Source organism: Cibotium barometz, chromosome 37 (assembly GCF_041138505.1).
Source record: "Cibotium barometz isolate CiBa-2024 chromosome 37, ASM4113850v1, whole genome shotgun sequence".
NCBI lineage: Eukaryota > Viridiplantae > Streptophyta > Polypodiopsida > Cyatheales > Cibotiaceae > Cibotium > Cibotium barometz.
In genome coordinates this window covers 20,487,907-20,496,529 of record NC_141082.1, presented here as the reverse complement: position 1 = coordinate 20,496,529, position 8,623 = coordinate 20,487,907, and the positions used below count along the sequence as shown (strand labels likewise).

The following is an 8,623-nucleotide window of genomic DNA, read 5'->3' as shown; positions in this document are numbered from 1 at the left end:
AGCATCTTGGATGTTTAATAGCAGCAAATATGAAGTTACACAAGAGTAACACCTGAACAATCCATGAATCTAAACCAAAATTTGATAGAGTAGAAAACATAAAATGCATCTTGAATGTTTACTAGAAAAACTAAAAATTAAACAAGAGTAACACCCGAACAATCCATGTCTATAATCCATAAGTTTAGCATTGACACATCTATGGGCATCTTCTCATAAATGCTGCATCATGCCACATAGCTTGCCAACAAATTTATCCTACAAAACAAACATAAGCTCCCTGTCAAGTTACATGCTGCAAACCTAGGATCCCTATGTGATAAGAAGGATTGAAAGCACATTAACAAAAACATATGTTCCCTTCATCTACATCAGAGATTGGAGCAGTAGGGCTGCAAATGGACTAGGAAGGAGGGAAGGGAAGGGAAGGGACAACTTCAAAATGGATAAACTTTACAAAAATTTAAAAAATAGAAAATGTACCTTTTCTGCCCTGCACATATTCATTGAAAAGTTTGTAGTCATTCTCATCAAGATGGTATTTCTTTGTTTGTCGATCATAGTTGAGATTGGCCAAGGCTATTATAGATTCCAAATCCACACATTGGTTGTCAACAAGGTCATATGTGTAGGTCCTAGTTCCCTTTGCTTGTTGATACCATGACAAATGAATTTGAACATTCAAAGGCCTATCCAATAGATCAAAGGGGCCTCTTGTCTCTTTTAGACAATTTCCAACCTTTCTCCTCATGCTTGCCACCCTTCCAAGGTACCACATGCCGTTTACAGCACCCTTACTAGTATTCCCAGCTTTTCCTTTTCCTCTTGTCTTTTTGTTTGCATTTATTGATGTGCTTTCAAACAATACTGCACAATCAGATCCTATACCAAGACATGTTCCTGTATGAATCATTGCCTTCTTCTCCAAAGAAAAATACACTCCACTTTTCACCCTTGTTAATCTATCTTTAGATAGTGTGGGATTTCCATTCAATTGGCTGACAAGTGTGCTTTTAGAAATGGCTTTCCCATCCACTTCAACAAATGGCGATATTTCACTAACCACCTTCTCCTCCTCATCAATTAGACAATCAATCACATGACGAAGCTCACTTTCACTAGTAATTTCCTCATCCACCAGATCACCTCGAACACCACTATCAAAGTGATTATCTTCATCTAAAAGTAGAACATCATCCAATGATTCATCTTCATCCACATATTCAAGATTAGGGTTGAAGAGTTCTAAGAGATCTCCCTCCTCCCATGAGTCATTCCAAGAAGTTTCATCGTGCATACCAAGTGTCTCACTTATGGCCTTTGCTTCTAATAATCCCTCTTTCAATGCAGATACCATATGGTTGTCACTACTCACACAAGCATAGTCTCCCAGGTTGGCCAAAGGAGTGCCATTCTCCTTTTCCAAAGTAGCCCATATATTTTCTTGTTTAGAATGAGCTGCTGGAAATTTAAGAATTGAACCTGCTTGAAACTCTGCTATTCTATTAAGTGCTCCGGTACTACTCAGCAAATCAAAGCCATCATAGCATCTTTCATTCCGAACCATTCCACCCACCTTGCTGAAAAAATTCTCACATGCATCCGATCCCGTGCAAGAAAGGGGTACGTGCAAGTGAGGATGCTTTTCCCTAAAGGTCTTTATCAAGAGAACCACAAAGTGACATGACAATTGAATGTCAATGAATGTTTCTCTACTGATAAAGTTTTGCTTTAGGGAGTATGCATCATGCTTAGTGATCCACATGCGCCAAATCCTACATATAGAAAGAACCATGAGTATTAGCCACATCAACCTTGGAAATACGTTCAAAATCCTTTATTCATATATCACTAATAGCAATGGTAGCAACTTCTGCATACCTGAAAAAGAAAGACACCTTTCCTGCAGCTTTCACACGACCATACAAGTCTAAGGTAGGTGATAAGAAAATATCAATGTAAGATGCTACTATTGATAAGTACATACGTGTGCCCAATGTCCGCTCTTTGTGAGCACCATAGCCTTCTTGTAATAACTTCAAACACTTTTGTACTTTCTTTGCAGCAATCCTTTGTGCAGCTCTCCAATTTTGTCTATCCTTCCTCTCAATATCCCCTTCTTGCAAGCCATGTTCATCAACCTTGAATAATTGATATACAATTGCTACATGATTCAAAGTCACAAGCTCTCTACCAAGTACCAACCTTCTAGATGCACTATCCAAAGGATTGATAAGTTTCTTTCCATTATGGATATAGTCTTGATCATGCAAACCACTGATACTCCCATCAAATGTGATGTGTGCTGTAAAGGGCCAACCCTTCCAAGGAATGCACAACCTGGGACCTTGACAAGAAGAGTAATCTTGCAACATCAACTTTCTGCGCCTACTATCCCCATCTGAAGCATGTCCTATCAATGGACCTACCACATCCCTTAGAAAAATGTTCCAAGAAAGCTGAATGCTCTCCCACTGTTCTCTGACAAACATGGAATCAAACCTATTACATGTCAATTGCACCAATATAACTAGCTTTGGCAAGAATTCAAGAAGAGGATTCACTATCAATACCCTTGCATAATGAGCAATCACATTATGTTGAAAAGCGTCCACAACTCTAAGATATCCATCTTGACCATCACCAACTTGCACGACAAAGTCTGGAATGCAAGTGTGTTCTAGCTTTTTACCACAAAAGCCAACCAAATTATCATCACGTGCCACCCATCTCACCATTCTTTTCACAACTGTTTCATCCTCAGCTAGAAGAACTGGCACACTACCCAAGGGTATACCTTTCTTCATCATGTGACAAGTGTAAACTTCTCTTGCATGTTGAAATATATCCTCTTGTAAACCAGTTCGAAAGAAAAGTGCTTTTCTTGTGGACCTCATTGTGGTGGACATGTGTGGACCTCCAAGGTTAAGTGATAAGAAATTATGCAACCTTGTCCCTCCCCATATCTTGACAGTCTCAAATAATTCCTTTGTTGTATTGGAATATCTCTTCCCTTGACCTACTCTTGAAATGTTTTGTGAAATGTCAACAAAGAAGTTCCACAATGCCTTCTTTCCCTCAAATAGACCTAGCTCATGAGCATTGATTATATCTTGACAAAATTTTCTAACATCTTTCCTCACCATGGCTTCCATAGTGCTCTCCCGAAGACTTCTAACCTTCACGCTCAATGCAACAACTTCAGTTCTTGTGAATGCTATCTCCTTCTTCAATACCCGAACCATTGTGGACTTTGTTTTTGCTACTCTCAATAACTCTAAATGAGTCAAATAATCTAACCGTCTACCACCTCCTGTGTCTCTTGATCCACGAGTGTCTGAAGATCGAATTTGTCGATACACTCGCATGCGAAAGTCTCGTTCTTTAGGAATAGTAGCACATGCACCACATTGCAAATTATCAAAGTATGTTCCCTCCAAACATATCCGCTTGCAATCCTTATGACGGAAAGTGCCATTAATTTCAATGAACTCTGTTGTCCCCATCATAATTGTTGCCTTAGTTGCTGGCTCATTGTGCCATTTGCCACCTCCCTTACTATCATCCAAAAAGGGCTTCAAGTCAACCACATTCCCATCATAGTTATATGACCCTTGCCAAAAACCCCAACACAAGGTTGCAAGCAAGCTACTCCCTATGAGCAAAGGAGGAATCTGTTAAGTTCCCAATAGACTTGATGGAGAGAGAGCCAAAAGCCATATGACTAGCTACACCTAACATCTCTATAAAAAAACAGAAATAGTGATTGAAAATAGAAGCTTGAAAATTTGCCTAATGGAGAGAGAGCCAAAAGCCATATGACTAGCTACACCTAACATCTCTATAAAAAATCAAAAATAATGATTGAAAATAGAAGCATATGAGAAATACCTGATGGCTTTCGTGATGCATTGGCAGTTTGCAAGGTGTCATTGTCTATAAGAAAACATTACAATAGAGCATAAGAAAAAATGTTCACTTGGAAAATACAAAACTGATGGAAAACACAGCTAGAACATGTGAGTTTTACCTTTAGCGGAACATTTCTTGAAAAAACCACTTAGATCTCTTTGCTTCTTATCTATAATTGTCACCTTGGATGGGCGACCACCAGCCCTCTTCACTTGATTACTAGAATCAATGCCACTAGCCTTTGTGATATGTAGCTTGGATTTCATATGCTCAATCATGCATTGTCGTAGAGATCCTGTCTTTGGAAATAGTGGTATCCACTTGTTATCTAGCATGCAGCTTATATAGACTTTTGATAGAGTGCTATAATCTCTAATAGTCTCTGTTACTAGTTGAAACACCACATTACTCTCACTTGCAAAGGTTGAAACCTCCAACATTGCTTCATTTACTTTTTCTTTTCCTAATTCCATAATGTCATCCAATGAACCAAGGCTGTCTTTTCTATGGCTCTCTTGCTCACATAACCCAATAATCCTCATATGGGATGCTGAGTTGATGTGTGAGTGTGTGTAATTATACAAAGTGTCAGGACCCCCTTGACCATAAGAGCAATCACACTCCTCACACCAAATCTGAAACAATGCTTTACCATCCTTGTCCTTTGACATGAGCTCAAATCTATCATGTCTGCCTTTTGCTCTTAACTTTTCTTTGGCTATCTTAATCTCCCTCTGCCATTTTTTGACCTCAGATGGTGTTTCAAGGTGACTCTTCAATCGATTCTTAGAAACACTACCACACGTAGTCGAATCATCCACCATATTGTAGCTTTCACACCCTTGAGCAAGATCATGCATACATAAATCTGGAGACACTGTACACTTTGGCTGCATTTTATTGCTATCTCCAACTGAGTCCACTTTTTGGCGTTTGCCTTGTGTATCATATTCCATTTTCAATTGGATGGTTACTTCTGCAGCATCAACTATCCATCTCTCCTCTTGCTTGGCCCCTATTGGAATTTTCCTAGATCCTCCCAAAAATATAAACTCATCTATGATGAGATTATCAAGGATGATCTCTTCTCTCAAGTCCTTGTAGGTACCACCGGTTTTAAGATGAACATATCCCAACACATGATTTTCAGCCATACCCTCATCTAACACAATCACAATATCATGCCTCTCCATACTCCTATAAAAGGGCTAGATAACAAAAAGGTGCCCAACAAGATAATCTCAAATGGACAGCAAAACCTGTTGTAAAGTAAAGAAAATGAGGAAAAAATTACAGCAAAACCATCATTAACATGTTTAAAATGAAGGATGAAATGGACATAAAACCTGGAGCAAAGTATGGAAGAATTAGAGCTGCTTCAAGCGTGTACACATACTTGGGAGGGCAAGTAATTTCTACTTTTGTCGGCAAGCCAACTAACCTAATTACTTTATAACATCTTTTCCAAGCCCAAATCTATCATGGTTTCCTTAGTTATTAGGTTCACCACCGCTGATCCATAGTGTATTAAGGCATTTGTAATGGTGTCCTTCAATGCACATCTTTGCTTTGATAGTTCTAGGGTCATCGTCTCTCATAGATTGTCCCAAGACTTACACATAGCGGTCACATGACTTCCTTCCTATCACAAATTCTGAATGAAGGGTTCTATTAAGAAATTCACTATTCAAATAGCGGTCACACAGTCGCAATATTGAAAAGACACATGTATATTACACTACTATAGACACTAGAATAAAATAGTAAACCTATATTAAAGAGAGAATGATTTAATGATATATTTGTTTTATATTATGAAAGACTATTTATATCATGACTTACAAGGTTGGATCTCAAGTTCCTTGATTTGAACCACCCTTAAAACCCATATTCTTGGATCTACAACATTGGGACTCCATGTAGCCTTCCATTACTCCATTTTTTATTTAATCCTCTGATAGATAGTCTCTTTGTCTTTGGGTGATTGGGCAATTTTGCAAAGTGTGCAAAGCAAAGTGTACTAGAAAGATAGAGTAAATATTTACAAATGCCAAAAGAGAATAAGGACAACTTAGGAGAACCAGCTTGTGGTCAAAATCAAAGAGTGAAAGAGTGAGAGGGTATAGGTGTGGGTGTGGTGGTGTTCATGTGGCCATGTTATGCTTAATTTGCTTGTAGGAATGCATTACTATGGAACATTTCTTACACCTTTTTCCATAGCCTTTTCTCTTATTTTCTCTAAACATTAGCCCCTTTAATTAGCCACGATTAGTTCTTTGATTACCATAATTAACAATAAGAATCACCATCAATGAAGGAGACCTAGTGTTAGTTTTGGGCTTAGTTCATGAACACCCAGTGAGACTGACTTATCAAATGAGTATTTGTGTGTCATTTCTACATCTACATCTAGGGTAAAGATTAGTACCCCCCCTCTCCCCCCCCCCCCCTTAACTTAAATTTAAGATTAGCCAAAACATAAAAGGGCCCCCACCCCTAATGTATAAGCTTATGCATCATCTGCAAAAAACCCCCCTAGTGTACACTCACGTGATATCGTAAGGTTCCCCTTCTGAATCCCCCGGGAGCTCTAATCATAAAGCTTAATCTATGCATTAAGCTCTATTCGTAGAGCTTAATGGATAGATTAAGCTCTATGCATGCATTCATAATGCATAGAGATATATGCATAGATTAAGCTCTATGCATGCATGCTTAATGCATAGTGCCGAGGTGCGGTTTAGTTTAGGATAACGTGGCTTGCATAGTGCTTTATGCATAAGCCTCATGCATAGCTTTATGCATAAGGCCTCATGCATGCTTTATGCATAAGGCCTCATGCATGCTGCTTAATACATAAGCTTTATGCATAAGGCCTCATGCATGCTTTACGCATAGCTTGCATAGCGGCATAGCTTGCATAAGCTTTTGTATGTATGCATTACCAATCCTTTCCTCACCCTTTTGTTGGTTTTGTGGTCCTCTAATCCTCTCTTTCAACATCACGAAAAAGAGGTAATTGCTTTTCTATCTTTTCTCTATTATTATTGCACCCTTGGGTGCTGGGGATTTGTTTTGTAGGTTTGCACATAAGCTTTATGCATAATGCTTTATGCACTAGCCTCATGCATAGCTTTATGCATAAGGCCTCATGCATAAGGCCTCATGTATAGCTTTATGCATAGACATTATGCATAGGTCTTATGCATAGGCTTTATGCATAAGGCCTCATGCATAAGGCCTCATGTATAGCTTTATGCATAGGCTTTATGCATAAGGCCTTATGCATGCTTTATGCATAAGGCCTCATGCATAGTTTTATGCTTAAGGCCTTATGCATAGTGCTTTATGCATAGGCCTCATGCATAGCTTTGTAGGTTTGCGCATAATCTATATGCATTATAATACTTTATGCATAAGCTTTATGCATGCTTTATGCATAATTCTCATGTATGTTTTATGCGTAAGCCTCATGCATAGTGTTATGCATAAGGCCTCATGCATAAATGAATGACTTTTGAGGGATAATGAATGTTTTTGTTTTTTTTTTGTTCTTTGTTTTGCACGTTCTCTCTATCTCCCAAGCTCTTCTCCACCTCCTTATACCACTCAAGTAGGTTCGCCTCCTTCTTTTTTGCCCTCCCTCCCCTCTCCTCTTGGTTGCATGTGTGTGTGTGTTGTGATGTGTGCTCTTATTCATGTGTATGCTCTTATTAAAGTGTCCATGTGGGCTTTGTTATGTGTGTAGAAACATGTCTCGCACTCCACATGAGACACCGGCTTACTCTCCAATCCTTCTCTCCATATGCCATGTCGCTTGACCAATTTATGGGTTTTTTAGCATAAGCCACACCCGAGCAAAGAGCAATGGCACAACAATATTTTGGGAGAGGGGCGGGCACTTCGGCCGCACCATCGGGCACACCACCACCGCTAACCCACCCCCACAAAGAGCTGCCAGAACCCCTCCCTTAGGTCGCTCATCCACTCGCAGAGGACAACGCTCGAGTAGTGGAGGTGGAGGTGGTTGTTGTCCAAGTGGAGGCATGGATGGGTCTACGTCCCCCCACGTGAGCGTCCTTCCCCATCTAGCGCCAGAAGCACTCCACGCTCGCGATTATCGCGACGTTTTGACACATAGCCCACACCCGTCGATGGGAAAAAATATTACACAATTGTCAATGGCAATGTGGTTTTGGATAATGTCGGGCAAGAGATGAAGAGCCGCATCATTTGCGAGCTTTGCCACATTGTCTTTGCAAATGACTTTATGACTTTATGGCCAAAGTTGGATAAAGATAAGAAAGATAGAGTCATAAATCAAATCAAGGATGAGTACAAGCCGGCCGTCGGTAGTGATGCCGTCCCAAAAGGTGGATAAAGGACCACATGGTGGACGTCATGAAACATTGGCGAGGAGATGTGACTAGGAGAGTGAAGGTAAGGGGTGAGAAGCCTTGGTACATGAGCACCGAGAATTGGAATGAGGAGAAGCAAAAGCATGCAAGAAATCCCCAACGCTACAAGCAATAAGAGGATGTGGCCAAAGCCTGAATGGAGAGCGTAGGAAGCTCTCACCTTGGAAGCGACGGTTGGGACGCATTTCATGTCTACTTTATAAGTATCACAACGCTTATCTTGTATGTTTCATTTGATGTTATGTCTACTTTGTAAGTATCAATGCTTATCTTGTTGTTTTGGTACTTTTAGA

General features: G+C 39.8%; 2 protein-coding genes across 2 annotated transcripts; both read right to left on the bottom strand.

The window, feature by feature from the left end:
* Nucleotides 1-463: 463 nt before the first annotated feature.
* LOC147617046 (uncharacterized) lies at nucleotides 464-1,768 on the bottom strand. The gene has a single exon (XM_086776274.1). It carries the CDS (start codon nucleotides 1,763-1,765, stop codon nucleotides 464-466), a length of 1,302 nt encoding a protein of 433 aa, XP_086632400.1. The 5' UTR covers nucleotides 1,766-1,768.
* A 73-nt stretch (nucleotides 1,769-1,841) lies between these two features.
* On the bottom strand, nucleotides 1,842-3,506 carry LOC147617045 (uncharacterized). Its single transcript, XM_086776273.1, has one exon. It carries the CDS (start codon nucleotides 3,504-3,506, stop codon nucleotides 1,842-1,844), a length of 1,665 nt encoding a protein of 554 aa, XP_086632399.1.
* Nucleotides 3,507-8,623: the final 5,117 nt, after the last annotated feature.

Bases quoted from the DNA above. Each gene is read 5' to 3' on its own strand.
- LOC147617046 (XM_086776274.1), bottom strand. From the start codon at position 1,765: ATGTGGATCACTAAGCATGATGCATACTCCCTAAAGCAAAACTTTATC.
- LOC147617045 (XM_086776273.1), bottom strand. From the start codon at position 3,506: ATGGGGACAACAGAGTTCATTGAAATTAATGGCACTTTCCGTCATAAG.